The 16,797-nt window shown below is 55.1% G+C and overlaps 1 protein-coding gene across 1 annotated transcript in view; it reads right to left on the reverse strand.

Annotated features, from left to right (window-relative positions):
• The window catches only part of FAM83F (family with sequence similarity 83 member F), a 36,787-nt gene extending 20,685 nt beyond the window's left edge, over positions 1-16,102 (reverse strand). The window contains exon 1 of the mRNA XM_040233256.1: positions 15,611-16,102. Coding sequence (XP_040089190.1) covers positions 15,611-16,102 — 492 coding nt within the window. The remainder of the gene's footprint in view (positions 1-15,610) is intronic.
• Positions 16,103-16,797: the final 695 nt, after the last annotated feature.

Raw genomic sequence — 16,797 nt, forward strand, 5'->3', positions numbered from 1 at the left:
CTTCCTCTGGGTCAGCTCCTTTCTGCTCTCACTGCTTGGTTCTCCTCACTTGGCACCCCCTTGTTTTAATGATTATTTTTGTTTATTTGGCTGTGCTGGGTCTTAGTTGCCCAGCCAGGGATCGAACCTGGGCCCTCTGCTTTGGGAGCATGGAGTCTTAGCTACTGGACCACAGGGGAGTTGTCCCCCTTCTCATTTCTTAGTGAACTTCTGGGATAGTTTCCTAATTAGTCTTGCCTTTTCCATCGCTGTGCTCCCATTCTTTCTCCACACCAGTGACACTCCCCCTCCCCCCAAGCAACAGACTGATGAAGTGGTGGGTCCCACGGTCAAACTCCTTAACTTGGTGTTGAAGGACCTTATGATGGTCCCTTCCTCCTCTCCAGCTTCATCTTGGACAGTCTCACGTCTGCCCCCTGCTTTCAGCTATGCTGGATGACCTGCAGTTACCCTAACACAGGGTTTCTCTGCAGTGGCACTTCTGGGCATAGTATTCCTTGCTGGGGGGTGGGGGGAGGCGGGGTGGGGAGGATGCCGGGGGCGGGGAGGCGGGGCGTGTGGCCCTGTGCCTTGCAGAATGGTTAGCAGCAAGCCAGTAGCATCACCCAAAATGGTGACAACCAAAAATGCCTCTAGATACAGATAAACGTCTCCTGAGGACAAAACTGCCTCACCCTCTCGACCCCACTTTGAGAACCACTGCACATAACAGGTAGTTTCCAGTTCTCCTGCTCCTTCCCCTCCCGTACTCCTGTGAAACATCTATGCATCTTTCAAGACCAGGCAAGAATTTCCTGAACGTTCCCCACTCCCTGCTTCCTGCCCACATTGTGTCCTGGGCAAACAACAGAGGTCCTTGAGATTTTATTGTAACATCTGCTCAATGGCTCTGTTCTTTACTGGGCTGTGGGCTCCCGGATGGTAGGGGCCATCTGATTTATCTCAAAATCTTCACCCTCAAGGGACATCTCAACAGTCAGTTCTCCATGACTGTGGAATGAATGTCTAAATGGAGGGTGTTTCATGTCTACTGTTTTATTTGTGGGGTGTGGACCTAGCTTTGTGGTTATCTCTTTAATTTCATTAATGAATATAGACACTGCGGTGGAGGGGGAAAAAAAAAAGAATGCTGAGCAGGATTCTTGGTTAGATCATCTTGCCGGAAGGCAGAGTTGGAGTTCCTCAAGGGCACAGAGAAGGGAAAAGAAATCGCTGCCTTCTGGGACTGCTGCCTGAACGCCGGTCCCAGGTCTGGTCTGCCTCCACTCCACCTACCCAAGGTCTTGACAGAGCAGCCAGCCGGTGAGTGGGGACAGTACTCAACCAAGGGGTAAAAGTCCACACCAAGGACATCTGGGGGCAGAGGTGCCCCCAGCACGTACAGCCAGCACCTCTGTGCAGATTACGAAAGGTACCCGTCCTCCCTGTGGTGGAAGCAAGCTAGTAAACAGAGCATGACTACAAGTCAGCCCCATAAAGCCACTGACGCCCAGGGTAGCGCACAGCCGGCATCTCTGCCCGTGGCCCCCGCACTGAAGGACATTCCAGACGTGCAGAACCTCAGAGCTAGGAGGAAACAGAATGGAGCCCAGCCCCGAGGTTAAGTTTCCCAGCTGGGTCTTTGGCAGAGGTGGGACGGAAGCCCAGGCTTCAGACCCCAGTCCAGCACTGTCACCCCCAGATGATGTGGTCAGGGCAGGCTCTGGGGAGATCTGCTCTGACTAGTACCTGAGGTCACCCCAATCATACAAAACCAGGGTGCACACTTAGAGCCAGACAACACCACCCTCTCCTTCACTGGTTTCCCCAGGCCTGCTGACGTGGAGCCTAGGCACTGGGGTGGGTGTGGCTGCCACTGCTGTGGCATAGATCTGCCCATCTCACTGAGCTCCATGGTGGGGAAAAAGCAAGAGGCCACAGGCCAAGCATGCTCCTTGCAGGGATGTACTGGTGATGGCACTTTTTCTTGGGGAGGAAGGGAGGGAGCCCACCGAGGCACAGGGGCAGTCCCAGTCCCCACAGGCCCACTGATGACCCATGTGAGCCTGGGGCCTGACTTTTACCTCCCATGTTTGCCCTGCCTGCCTCCTAGGGCTGTTGGGAGGTTCAGATGAGATCATGCCTATAAAATTCCATGAGAAAGCTATATGGCTATGAGTGGCAATCACCAAACAGGGTTGTTGTTGTCTAGTTGCTCAGTCATGTCCAACTCTGTGACCCCATGGACCGCAGCACACCAGGCTTCCCTGTCCTTCACCATCTCCTGGAGTTTGCTCTGACTCATATCCATTGAGTCGGTGATGCCAACCAACCATCTCATCCTCTGTCACCCCCTTCTCCTCCTGCCCTCAATCTTTTGCAGCATCAGGGCCTTTTCCAATGAATGGAGCCAGCTGCCCATACCTCCAGCCCGAAGGTGCCTTGGGGTAGGAAGGGCAGCAGGTGGGCAGACTGGTCAGCTGCTGCTTCCCGGGAGGGCCATCTGTCTGGCAGTCCAGGGGAGTCAGCTCTGAGTGGACCACCCAGCATCCGGCTCAGACTGCCCAGCTGTGTGGAGCACCTTCTCTGATCTGCCCAGGGAGCTGTCAATGTATCCAGAGTGCCGGCTGTCCCACTGGAGCATGTAAAGGGCATTACCCCGTGTGGGGCTGGTGAGGTGCACCTGCTGGGTGACCAGACTCCAGGGCCCCATTCTCAGCAGGGCCATGAAAGTGCATTCCAACAGCACCCCTCCACCCCTACCCCACCTGCCTCAGGTAATCCGAATGCAGGTGGAGGATGGATCACGCGTGGAGTAACGGCAGGTATGCGGAAGGAAATCTATTCTTTGGAAGCAGAAGGTCTCATTGGTTGTGTGATCTTGAGTGAGTCACTTAGTCTAAGCCTCAGTTTCCTCACTTTAAAATGGGGAGGTGGTCGCTTCACAGGGTTGCTCTGAGTTTTAAATGAGATGACGCAGCAGCACAAGGAGCAGAGAGCCTGGCCTGCTGTGAGCAGAGGGTCCACGCGGCAGCCTCTTCTCTCCTCTGAAGGAACTAAGGACAAAGGGGCCTCACTTCAGAGGTGGCCGCGCCAGCGCAGGGGTCACATTCTCCCAAGGAGCCAGGTGTGCAGAGCTGCCCACTGGCCCCAGACATCATGGTGGAGATGTTTTCCTCTGCTTGATACCATGTCCAGCAGACCCGGCCCGGGGTGGTGATGAAAGCCCAGGCAGCTACACTTCCAGGAGTCAGAACCTGAATGGATTGGGCAGCTCAATCACGGACGAGTGAGTCTGTACAGTGAACGATCCTTCGAGCGATGCTGGGAGACTGCGCTAGCTCACCAAGCAGGAAACACACCGCTAGGAAAACTGTGGGCCTGGGAGTTCCCTGCGGCCGTCCAGTGGTTAGGACTCCAAGCATTCACTGCTGGGGGTCCACGGTTCAATTCCTGATTGGGGAACTAGGAGTCTTCAAGGCACATGGCATGGCCAAAAAAACCACAAAAAACCCTGCTGTCCCAGTGGAGAACACCTTCAGGTGGGGCTCGGGACCCAACCGGCCACTGCTGAGCTCACCACAAAGGCTTTCTTTTGTCATGAAGGCTGCAACTGGCCCCATCCAATTTCTGCCTTGGTGGGATGCAAACAACTGGACAAGAAAGCTTTACCTTAAGCATTCTGGGTGGGCTCCCTGGGGTGAGAGAGGAGAGGAGAGCTCGGGAGAGGAGGTCCACACGGCCACCCAGGGGACACCCACAGACACCTTGCATCCTCCACCCCCTGGACTCTAGATTCATTTCTTGAAATCCCCACAGTCCAGGAGCAACCTAGAGCAAGTGGAGGAAGCGCAGCCTAGAGTCAGGGGTCCCACAGAGGTGGTGAGACAGTGGGTGTTGCTTGTCCACTGGGAACTCTGCCTAAAGCGAGGCTGCCTCATGGTTCTTGTGAGGCCAGGCGCGAGCTGGGGTCTCAGCGTCAGCTCCACGGGAAAACAAGCTTCCAGAGGCCTTCTACTCTTGGCAGGTGGAGCCAACAACCCAACCCAAACTATGCTGCTGCCGGGCCCAAACCCTTGGTCTGATGTCAGCCTCGCCAAAGCCCCTCCATTCGCTTCTGGCCCACTTGCTTCCTTGATGATAACCTTCTCTGCCCTCTCCAGGCACACCCCGCTGGCTCCAGCCCTGGTGCCTTCATTCACACTGTCGCTCCCAGGAGGCCTGTCTGCTCAGGCCTGGGTCTGTCTGAGCGCATGGCGGGGGACAGAAACCTGACGGGCCGTACTACACGGGGAGCACGGGTCTAAGCAGAGTACCTCCGCAGTAGGGAGCTTCCCTCGAGGGGCCTGACGAAGCAGACTGGACCAGAGCCCCGGCCCACCGAGAGGGCAGAGTCAAGACCTCTGGGGTGGTATCCTCTGCCTGGAGGCCGGGTGTCTGGGCTTTGTTCCCTGAGGATTCCCAGCTGTCTGCGGCCACTTACATTGTTTCAGGCTCACTAATTAGACATCATTAAACACCAGGCTCCCTCCTGCACTGGCAGCCAGGCCCCTTCCTTTCGCAGACTCCCCGGCCTCTGGGCCAGCTCTGCTGTGCGCCACTGGGGCACACTCCCCATCCATCTGAGCCTTACGAGGTGCTCTTGACACTCATTCCCCAAATGAGGTGGATAAAGGGGTGATGGAAAAGAGACTTGGGCCAGGTCTCCAGAGACAGAGAACAGACTGTGCCTGTGTGAGCAAGGTCAACTAATGCCTCCGGAGAGTGGCATATGTGATCCACCAGGGAGTACGCAGAGCAATTCTTTTTCAGATCCTAGGCCAGCTTTTCACTGCCCCATGGCACGCTTCTGGGATGACTTTCCCTGCTCTAAGTTGGTGTTAATTAGTGAAAATTATCTAATGCAAGCTCATTTAACATTAGCTTAAAGCTAAACATAATTAGGAAGATAAATCAGCTGCTAAAAAAAAAAAATCCAATGAAGATACACAGATGATTTTTAAGATCAGCTGCTGGTTTGGGTTACTGGCCTGAAGGTCTGAGCATCACACAATATGTGGGGAAGGCAGGACTCCAAGAAGTACCTTCGAGCTATTTCTTGATTGATCCATCAGGGCAAGATAACTGGAGTTGGCAGTTTGCCCAGGAGGTTCTGCGAGGTGGTCAAGCTAACCTGGTGGCCACTGGCAGGTAGTGAAGCTACCTGGGAGGGCTTCCCCAGAGAGGCAAGTGGAGGGTGTGGTGAGCAGAAGAAGGCAGTCAGGAGGAGCTGGGTGATGGGAATAGTGTGAATCTGTGCCCTCCCAGGCCTCTGGTCTTGCACCTCCTGCCCTCTGCCCACCCACCCTTCCATACTGGCTGCCGCAGCTGGCAATTCCCAAGAGTTCTCTGTGCCCCTGGAGCTCAGTGAGACTCAGGCTCATCTCAGTTCCCATTCGGCTTCACTATTTACCCACTGCCGTGAGACAAGGGAAAGGCAGGTTCAACTCCTGGGTTGGGAAGATGTCCTGGAGGAGGAAATGGCAACTCACTCCAGTATCCTGCCTGGAAAATCCCATAGACAGAGGAGCCTGGGGAACTACAATCCAAGGTGTCACAGAGTCGGACACAACTGAGTGACGAAGCATGTGTGACTTTATGCTAAGCCATGTCCAACTCTTTGCAACCCTATGGACTGTAGTCCCATAGGCTCCTCTGTCCATGGGATTTTCCAGGCAAGAATGGAACTGGGTTGCCATTTCCTACTTCGTGTGTGACCTTATCATTTGTAAAATGGAAAGTTCCTGGACTGTCATGAAGGTTAAATGAAATTATATATTTCAAAAGGGCTAGTGTGGTCTGGTGGAGAAGGAAATGGCAACCCACTCCAGTGTTCTTGCCTGGAGAATCCCAGGGACGGGGGAGCCTGGTGGGCTGCCGTCTATGGGGTCGCATGGGGTCGGACACGACTGAAGTGATGCAGCAGCAGCAGCAGCAGCAGCAGCAGTGTGGTCTGGTATTCAAGAAGTCAACAGTTTATGGCTTCCCAGGTGACTCAGTGGGTAAAGAATCTGCCTGCAGTGCAGAAGGAGAAGACAAGGGTTCGATCCTTGGGCTGGGGAGATCCCCTGGAGAGTTCAGCTCAGTCACTCAGTCATGTCTGACTCTTGGCGACCCCATGAACTGCAACACGCCAGGCTTCCCTGTCCATCACCAACTCCCAGATTCCACCCAAACCCATGTCCATCGAGTTGGTGATGCCATCGAACCATCTCATCCTCTGTCGTCCCCTTCTCCTCCTGCCCTCAATCTTTCCCAGCATCAGGATCTTTTCCAATAAGTCAGCTCTTCACATGAGGTGGCCAAAGTACTGAGTTTCAGCTTTAGCATCAGTCCTTCCAAAGAACACCCAGGACTGATCTCCTTTAGGATGGACTGGTTGGATCTCCTCGCAGTCCAAGGGCCTCTCAAGAGTCTTCTCCAACACCACAGTTCAAAAGCATCAATTCTTCGGCGCTCAGCTTTCTTCACAGTCCAACTCTCATATCCATACATGACCACTGGAGAAACCACAGCCTTGACTAGACGGACCTTTGTTGACAAAGTAATGTCTCTGCTTTTGAATATGCTGTCTAGGTTGGTCATAACTCCTTCCAAGGAGTAAGGGCATGGCAAGTATTCTTGCCTGGAGAATCCCATGGCTAGAGGAGCCTGGTGGCTCCAGTCCGTGGGGTCACAGAGTCAGACAGGACTGGGATGACTGAGCAGGCACACACAACAGTCAGTGGCTCTCAACACCCTCCTCCCCCTGCCCTGCGTTCATTTCTTTTTTCAGGCCCACGTTTTATGAGTCTGTGTATTTCCGGAATGTGGTGCATGCCAGGTGCTCAGTGAAACCTGGGGAGTGAACGAGCAAAGGCGGGGAAGGGAACCCTTACTCACAGTTGGTCCTCGAAGACCCACAGAGAGGTGGAGAGCCCTGGTCCCCGCCCCACCCCCACCTTCCGCTGACTCACTGCTAGGACACAGAACAGAAAAGAGCTTTTATCTGGAGCCTCCCCCAGGCCCCACCAGGGCCGTGAAAGGCCCAACAGGGTGACCACTGGACAAGCTGGGTCAGGGTGAGTTAACAGATTATTGGAAACTTGGGCCAGAGAGACCACTAACTAGAAAAGCCACTGGCTCTTTTCTTGGGCTAAGATTCTGGGGTCATTGGCAAGTTCACAGACTCCACGAATTTCAGAGGAGGAAAAGGAAAACAGGGGCAGGCAGTGGATCAGCTCTAGCTGACTGGTCATGGCCCCTGAGGAGGTGGCGTGGTGGGAGGGTGGCAGAGGGTGGCAGAGTGACTCAGCCTGGGGTGGGGGGTGACCAGAACAGAGGCAGGTGGTCAGCCAGGACCCGCCCCCGCTCATGGTCCTCTGCCCTGCTCCTCTCTCCCCCCAGACTGGAAGCCTGCCCCAGAACAGGCTCTGCCCTGTACACTCAGAGGAGAGGGTGGTGGGTTTGACCACCAGCCAAGGCGAAGCAGTGAGGTAGCATCCTGATGGGGTGGCGTGGGGGTGGGGTTGCTGGCTGGGACTCCCATCAAGGTCTCAGTTTGACTGTGAGGACCCAAGTCCAGGGAGGGGGGTCAGAAAGTGGCCAGTAAGAAGTCCCTGGAGACCAGGTCTAATCTCTGGTTGGGGAACTAAGATCTCACATGCCTTGAGGTGACTGAGCCTGCTTGCCAAAACAAAGAGCCCGTACACCGCAACTAAGACCTGAATACAGCCAAAAATACGTTATAAAAAAAAAGAAAAAAGGGTCCCTGGGAGGGAACTGTCTGGTGGTCCAGTGGTTAGAACTCAGCACTCTCACTGTTAAAAAGGCGTGGGTTTGATCCCTGGTTGAGGAGCGAAGATCCCACAATCAACGCGGTTCAGCCAAACTAAATAAACAGGTCCCTGGGAGCTGCCCACACCAGCTTCCTGGTGATGTGACCTGCCCCAGTGCCACAGGCAGCAAGAATCTTCCTCTCTCCTACTCCCACCGAAGTAGTCCCGTTCTTAATTGTTTCCAGAACCAGTTGGTGAGCTTCCCAGAGCCTGGGTGGCAACAAACATGCTTAGTATCTGGGATTTCAGAGGGAAGAGGTGGCCAAGGGGACAGTCCCCAGAAGCAGCTGCATGTGTAGCAGAAGGACACAAGCCTTGAGCTCAGACCTGGGTGAATCCCAGCGAGGCTCTTAGCACCTCTGCGGCCTCCCGCTTTCCCTGAGCCTCTAGGAAAAGCCCCTTTCCCGTGCCAGGTGCTGAGGACTCGATTAATTAAAGGAAGTAACACACAGAGCACCTATCTTTCAACAATGTTAGCCCCTCTTAACATAAACCCCTTTTATCTGCATCTCTCACTCCTCTTTTTCAAAATGCTGTCTCATAGTCTTGCATTAGAGTCTCAGAGCAATCATATGCCAGTAAGCAAGAAGAATTATTCCCATTTTACAGATGCAGAGGTAGAGGCTGAGCTAATGTCAAATGATTTGCCCAAGGTCAACTGGTGGCGGAGGAAAGAAACAACCAGGGCAAGAATGAGGCTGCCAACTGTGTACCCCTTCCCCTGGTGTTGCCCTGGCCTCCTGAGACCAGTGTCCAGCAAAACTGGCTATGCCACCAGAAGCCCAAGAAGTCGTGAAGAAGGCACGCCCCGATCGAGGCCCCATCTTCTACTTGTGATCCACCTGGGAGATACCCATCTTCAGAGTTTCAGGGACCTAAAGCATCAGATTTCAGAGGAACCAAGCCTCTTCAAAGACAGAAACACAGCCTGTCCCACGCCTCACCCCACCCCACCGCCATGTCCCCACGCCACCTGTGCAGGCTCTAGCTCTTGAGAAGTCTTTACGGACTGATCTCAGCCTCCTTGAACTGGCTCTTCCAGGTGACCCTGGGAGGGGAACGCCCTCGGCGATCCCTGGTGCAGGGTACCCGTGGCAGATCTACAGAAGGACACTGGCTGAGAACTTGGCTGCCACAGCCCTGCAGGAGAGCTGCCCTGACAAACAGCCATCAAATCAAGGCCAGCAGAGAAGTGTGGGGCTGGGGGGAGGGGAGGGCCGTTGGAGCTGCTCCTCTGATGAGAGGAGGAAACAGGAAGCACACCTGCCCGGGGCCTCCAACCTGAAGACAGAAGCAACCCCTGGCTGCCCGAACTCTGATCTCCTGGCCTGATCTCCCGGCTGGCAGCCCGAGTCCTGGGAGGAAGCCCAGCTACGCTTCCCTCCCAGCTCCGAGAGGGGACTTGTACCATACTTTCTCGGTATCCTCAGCTTTCACACTGTTTCTTCCCTGTTTTTCAAAACCATCTGAAATCTAGGTAATATCCTCCAACTGTGCAGGTCAGAAGTTCCAGGGAGGCAAGTGATTCAACCCAAAGTTAGTAAGTAGACAATCAGGGCAGAAACCAAGACCGTTCAGCTTCAGAGCCCATTCTTTGTCCTTGACGTGAAGCTGGGTCTCTGTTGCTCCCAGGATCAGTGATGGAGCATAAAGGAGAGAGACTCAAAACTCAGTAGCCACAGCACCCAGGGCTAGGCAGAGATGCCGGACAAGCCCAGACAAGATCCTGGAAGGGCTGTGAGGTGCTTGGTCCTTGGAACTGAAGCTGTGTCATTACCAGCCTCGAGGGGGCAAAGACTCTGGAACTGCTCTGAGCCTCGGAAATAATGCCCACATGGAATGGTCCGCGGAGGGGAAAACGGTTAGGCGGGCAGATGGTGTGTATTGGACAGTAGGTCACAGGCTGCTCTGAGAGGCCTTCTCTTGTTCTGCACAGCAAATTAGGCTTTATTTTATTAACATTTATTTCTTTGGCTGTGCTGGGTCTTAATTACAGATTTGCGAACTCTTAGTTGCCGCATGTGGGAACTAGGTCCCTGACCAGGGATGGAACCCAGGTCCCCTGCCTTGCGGGCTCAGAGTCTTAGCCACTGGACCATTGGGGAAGTCCTCCCGAATCAGGCTTTTAAAAGGCAACTCAGGGGCTCTAGCTAAAACCTCTGCCATGGAAGGGAAGGAGAACAGGGAAAGGTATGAGGGAGAATTGGGACCAGCTCTCAAACAAGGCAGCAAGGTGGCTAACGAATGTATCATCAGACCCAAATTTCAATTTCACAAACCAGCAATATTTAAGTCCATATATATGTAAACTGCGTTTTTGTTTCCTCTCTCTTTTCTCTGCTCATTGTCTATATCCCAGTGCCCAGCACAGTGCCTGGTCCAAAGAAGATGCTGTGTACTATTTGCTGGATGTACCTGAACGAGGAAGAGCTGATAGAGGCTAATGGCGGAAGAGAGTGGCAAAGGCAGCCACCCACCAAGCTGAGCCTCCTGGTGAAGTGAGCCACACCCCCTGGGCACGTGTGCCCAGCAGCTCTCGCCTGTCGGCTACCCAGACCTCAAAGCAAGTCTGCTCACTTGGCCAACCGCGCCTTCTGCTCTGGGGCTCTTCCCCAAAGGCCTCTGCACCCCCCCCGCCCCCCCCCCCCCCGCAGTTCAGAGCACTCTTCTCTCTGCTGCCAGGTGGCTTGTTATGAGGAGGATTAACGGAGACCCTTAGCAATGCGCAGTTCAATGGGAGCCTCTCCAGACTTCCCTAGAGCGATGGAGAGGGGCTGGGGGCCAGTGGGAGACAGTCTCCAATCAGTTAAACAAACCACTGGTCACCTGTGCCCTGGGGCTCCACAAAGACAATGGAGGGGGTGTAGAAAGGAAGTCCCGGCTCCTCCAAAGCTTCTGGTCTCGGAGGATCAGACAGGCTCTCCTCAAGCAAGCTCTGTGCCAGGCACACAGGTGGCACAAACAAGGAGCCACGTCTGGGAACAAAAAGTCACTTTTGGATTGAAAACTTGATTGAGTGCCAAGGAAGCGGCGGCCTCTGAGCCAGGCCCTGAAGGGAGGGGACAGACCACGGACAGGCAGAGATGGGGGTACAGCCAGGCCTGCTCCCCACACCCCTCTGCCTCCCACCAACCAGGTGGGCCTGCCCCTCCCGGCTGCCACCAGCACAGAGAGGAGCGGCTTTGCTTCATCAAAGCTGCCTGGCCTTGCATCCTGCCCTCTCCGGGGTTGGGTTTATGTTTATGTGGGGTCACTGGGAGTTCTGATCGCTGGACCTGGGGGAGCTGTCATCCCCTCTTCCGAAGACAAGTCATCACACCTTTCTGGACCTCAGAGGCTGCCCCTGGGAAAGGAAGATACTACTGACATGGTTACTGATACTGATACTGACAGGGTTACTGAGGTTCAGAGGAAATGCTGCAGGAGGGGCTTGTGGTGAGCAACCAGGAGCCGGGTAGCTGGTACCTTGGGGTGTGGGGCCCAGGAAGGCAGGGGCCAAGGGTCAGTCTTCGAGATGGTTAAGCTCTCCTCTGCTCCCGAGGCACAGGCAGGACTCTCTAAACCTGCCTGGTTGCCTCAAAAATGGGTGCCGCTGGTCGGAAGGCAGCCGGGGTGCCAAGAAGGGTGGATGCGCCGCGCGGTCTCATCCTGTCTGCTGCGCTCAGACTTGCCCGCAGACAGGCGGCAGCATCAGAGGTCCTCCCCTCACACGGCTCCGGGGCTGGGTTAGGGCCCCCGCCACGCCTCCTGTCAAGCACTCATCAGTCTGTATTAAAACGATGGTTTAGAAGACTGTTAGACCATTTAAGAGCAGAGGTGTGTTTTATATGCCCGTTTTCTACTAAAGTGCTTAGCACATCTTGCAATATTTGTCCACCCAACTCACTATCCTTCCAAACTGCAGTTGTTTGGTCCTCTCAGCTCTGCCCTTGTGAATAAGAATCAACCATCTCCCTGTCTTCACATGGTCTTGTTTTAAGTCCAGGCCCCACTCCCCGCTCCCTGGGCTACAGTGGTCATAAGCAGCCCAAGTGGCAGCAACCTCCTTGGTCCTCTCTGCCAGCGGGAAACAGGCCATGAGCTCACTTCTGGGTCCCAGAAGGCACCCTTTCCGCCTGTACTTTATTAAAAAACATTTTTTTAATTAATTAATTTGACTGCACCAGGTCTTAGTTGCTGCATGTGGGATCTCTAGCTGTAACATGTAGGATCTAGTTCCCTGACCAGGGATGGAACCTGGGCCCCCTGCACTGGGAGAGCAGAGTTTTAGCCACTGGACCACCAGGGAAGTCCCGGCCTGTACTTCAAGCAAAGTACATCATTCAGTGACCCTAAAAATAGCAAACCACGTAAGGGGTATTAAAGCAGCAGGAAAAACCCCCACACCACAAGGAAACAAGGCAGAATGTCTGAACGCTGGTGCAGTCAGGATGGCGTTCTGCCATTTGCAGAAGCCCAGTGAGCAGATACCTTGAGACTGACCAACTCAAAGGCCTCCTCCCATTCCACACGGTCCCCCTCCACCCCGGCTGGGCTGCTTCCCCACTGGCCACCACTTTCTGCCCCTCCTCCCCAGGCCCAATCATATTTTCAAAGTGTCCTTTAATCAGGCTCCTTTCTCCACATCCCTGAGGCGAGGTGTAGGCTTAAAACTCTTGCTGGTCTGTGCCTGTGGGCAAGTCACAGCTACTTCCCCTGAGCCTCCGTTTCCTGTTCATCCCTAAGGAATAAAAATGACAGCCCCTCATGAAGTTATTGAGGATTAAATGAAATAAAATCCTCTGGTGCCCAGTTGGACCTGTGGATTGTGTCCTTCGGCCGCTCCCCAACCGTATCGGCAACGGTCCCCTGCATCTCTGCACGTATATCATTTTGGTCCATCCCACCCGCCCTCACAGCAGCCAGACTCTCCCTGGAGACAAGGAAATTCCCTCCCTCAGGGTGAAAAAGATGGGGAAGGCTCTAGAGTAATAGTCACGGAGGGTGCCCCGTGCCAGTTGGCTGAGGGTGCACGGGGTTGGGGGGTGGGGACAGGCAAAGGTCAGAAGGTGTAGCCTTCAGAGTAGAAACTGGGGATCTGGGTGTCTCCATGACCAACCACGTGACCTTTGGGCAAGCCCGTTTCCTTCTCTGTGCCTCAGTCTCCTCGCCTGTGAAAGAGGGTCAAATTTTGCCCTGCCTACTTCACAAGATCTTTGGGAAGAAGGTGCCACATGCAGGTGACTGGTCATGATTAAGAGTCAGGGTGCAGATATCTGAGGGTTTGGGGCACAGACAGTGCCAGAAGCTGCTTCTTCCTGGGGGGGGAGCGGGGGTGGTCATCTGCTTTGGACCCAGTTTTAGGACCCCTGCACCAGGCCCCCTACATACTCAGCTGTCACCACAATAGCTCTTCCCTCCTGTCATTCAAAGCTGCCTGCTGTTCTGAAGCACAAAGTGCTCTCTCCTGAGTCTCTTAAGGAGAAACAAGAGTTTCTTAACTTTCCTCTTCCTCCGTTCCGGTTTCCTCTCTCCCTTTTCAACCCTGCAATTTATCTCCTTTGGGAAGCCCTCCCAGATTGGGCATAAGTAAGTAAAGTCACTCAGTTGTGTCCGACTCCTTGTGACCCCGTGGACCGCAGCCCACCAGGCTCCTCAGTCCATGGGATTCTCCAGGCAAGAATACTGGAGTGGGATGCCATTTCCTTCTCCATATCCAGCCTCAAAAGCTGTTTTCCTTACAGCATACCCCCTCGGCAGCATTTAACTCTTGGAGGGCAAAGGCCACAGCTTATATCTTTCTATGGCTAGTGCCTGGAACTCAGGAAATAATAACTGGTTTAATATGTAAATACTGGATCAGTTCACAGTTGTTAAAGTTTCTGTTGTTAAATATTTAAAGAGTTCAGAACACTCCACTACCTAGGAGACTCCCAACATCCCACATGGGACTGGAGGTCCCAGTGGGCAGGGCTCTGTCTCTCCCTTCTTGTAACCTGTTGCCCAGGTGTGATCAGGCTAGTTCGATTCAAGATCCTTGGTTTAATCTGTTGCATCATCAAACAGAGGAAGCACTTCGGTGTTTGAATTTTGGCTTGGCAAGTGACTTAACTGTTCTGAGTTCCAAAATAAGGAGAATACCCATCTCACTCAGTAGTTGTGAAAATCATTAGCACCGTGGCTGGCACACATTAAGTACTCATAAATCAAGGCTTATTAGTATTACATCGTAGGACTTGACCCCGACCCCAGCTCCAGCCTGCTACACAGTATTGTCGCCCACATCCTTTCTCCTCCTCTGTTCAAACTTGCCTTTCTCTTCTGCAGAATGCGATAGACAAAGGAACTCTTAGGCAGACAAGCTGGGATTCTTTAGAGAGGGAGGGTAGAAACACAGACAGTGAAAACTTAACCCTTCCTTCTGGTAGCCAATCTAGCCAGCCACCTGCATCACACCTTCCAGAAGAGGAGCCCCACCACTGCTGTCTCAAGTTCAGCCTCCAGGGGCAACAGGACTCCAACCACAGGCCTTGAGTTGAACTAGAATGGTGAACCCAAGCCACTTCTGTTGTGTATTCTGAACTGGGTACCAAAGGCTGCTGATGTCTCTTAAGAAATCTCAATGTAGGGGAACCAGACTTAGCAAATAAAAACACAAAATGCCCTCATTAAATCTGATTTTCAGATAAACAGTGAATAACTTTTTAATATCAGTATGTTTCATGCAATATTTGAATCATACTGTATAATGCTAAAAAATTTCTTGTTATTCTGGAATTCAAATTTAATAGGACATCTTATGTTTTATCTGGAAACTCTGCCCAACAAACTACTGGCCCCACCAGTATTCTAACCAGAGACTCTGCAAACGTCCCCTCCTTTCAATGCCCAGGTAGAGTAAGTAGATGGGATTAAATGGGAGCTTTTCCCCTGACCTGCTGAGTTTAGGGAGCCGCCCTGTCAAAGTGCCCAGCACAGCGTCAGGCACACAGTAGGTGGTCAAGAAACACCATTCATTTATTCCAGGCTGCTTGAGCCCTAGTGCTGGGCACAGAGCCAGTGTGAATGCCAGGGGCCAGGCCAGCTTTGACTCTAGGTGGGGGTGCCTCCTAAGAGCAATGTGGCTGGGGTGGGGGTGGGGAGGCCACACTACACTTCCTGCAATTGCCTGAGGATCAAATGAGAAAATGACCAGGGACGAGTTTTGTTAAATCCCTGGGAAGCACACAGGTTATTATCAAGACCTTTGAAAGTGAAAGTGAAGTCACTCAGTCCTGTCTGACTCTTTGCGACCCCATGGACTGTAGCCCACCAGGCTTCTCCATCCATGGGATTTTCCAGGCAAGAATACTGGAGTGGGTTGCCATTTCCTTCTCCAGGAGATCTTCCTGACCCAGGGATTGAACCCGGGCCTCCCGCATTGTAGGGAGATGCTTTACTGTCTGAGCCACCAGGGAAGTAGTGGCCCCTTTTACCGCAGGGCTCCACAGCCCCCATCCTGCCTAGAGAGAAACCAGACAGGCACATAGACGCACGGAGCAGAGGAAAGCCAGCGCCGCGGGGCACTGTAAAAATGACAAGCAACTGTCCAACCCCTTGTCATTCGCCAAACACATCCATGCTCTCCTCTGCAGCCCCACGGTGGACGGGAGGATTCTGCACCCCTTTTCCTGAAGGTGGTCAGGGCTGCCAGCCCCAGGCCTTGCCTCGAAGGTGGGAGGCAGGGGCCTGGTCCTAGGGGCCGGTCGTGGGGGTCCCCATCAGTGTGCGTGGTCGGGGCAGGGGCGGGGGCCTACCTTCTGGGCCTGTTGGATCATCTGCCTGACCAGCTGCTTCAGATGGGGCGCCTTCTCGTCCTTGGGGGGGTGGGTGAAGAGGGTGACGCGGCTCACGCCGCGGTAGAAGCCCGCGTCGGTCCAGCCCAGGTCCAGCGGGGGCACCTCGGTGTCCGAGAGGTCGGGCCAGTAGGCCAGGGACTCACCCGGCTCGGCCGCGGCCTGCGCCGGGGTCTTGGCCTTGGCCTTGGCCTTGCTCTTGCCCCGGGCGGCGGCGGCGGCGACATCCTCGTAGGGGCTCCAGGCGGCGCGGAGGGCCTGGCGCTCCTGGCTGGAGAGGAAGTCCCGCAGCCGCTCCTTCTTGACCCGCTCGCGGTAGGCCTGCTCGCCGCCGCCCAGCAGCGCCTCCAGCGCGGCCCGCCGCCGCTCGCAGTAGTAGAAGGCGGCCTGCGCCTCGGTCACCCTCTCGTTCACGTGCGTCTCGTCCAGGCAGCTCAGCTGGGACTCGGCCATGGCGCCCCGGCCCCGGCCCGGCCGCGGCCCGGTCCCACCGCCGCACCTGAAGCCGCCGAGGGGCGGGGCGCCTCACCTGGCCGCGAGGGCGGCCAATCCGGCGCGGGCCCCGGCGCGGGAGCGGCCGTCGGGCGGGGAGGGGCGGCCGCGCCCTCCGCCTCTGCAGGCGCGAGCAGCGGCGGGCGACCTCGGCGGGGCTCCGCTGGGGACGCGGCGAGGCCTAGGCCTGCGGGGGCCCAGCCCTGCGGGGGCCCAGCCCGGGGCGGGAGCTCCAGAGCCGGCAGGAACTTGGAGCCGGGCCGTACTTAGACCCACGCGCGGCCTCTGGCCCGCTTCCGCCCCGTGGCCCTGACCCTGCGGTGAGGGACCTAACCCTTCCTGCCACCGAGCCGGCCAGACGCATCCCAGGTGCGCTTTCATTTTCCCGGCTGGTAAGGCCTGGAGCACGTGCTCTGGCCAGGGCGTTTCTGGGGTGGCCGACCTGATCACTGCCCCGTTGCGGTTGCGGGGGGGCCGGGGCGGGGCGGGGCGGGGCGGGAGGCCTATGCGAGGCCATACTGTGAAGGCCGAGGAGGGGCGGTTGATGTGCAAAAGCGAAATGCTAATAAAACCCCCAGCTCCCCCTAGCCACCTGTCCCAGTTCTGAGAGTAGAGGCCTCCAGGGGCTGAATATTCATTGGAAGGACTGATGCTGG

The sequence above is a fragment of the Oryx dammah genome, unplaced genomic scaffold, assembly GCF_014754425.2.
Source record: "Oryx dammah isolate SB20612 unplaced genomic scaffold, SCBI_Odam_1.1 HiC_scaffold_29, whole genome shotgun sequence".
NCBI classification, from domain to species: Eukaryota; Metazoa; Chordata; class Mammalia; order Artiodactyla; family Bovidae; genus Oryx; species Oryx dammah.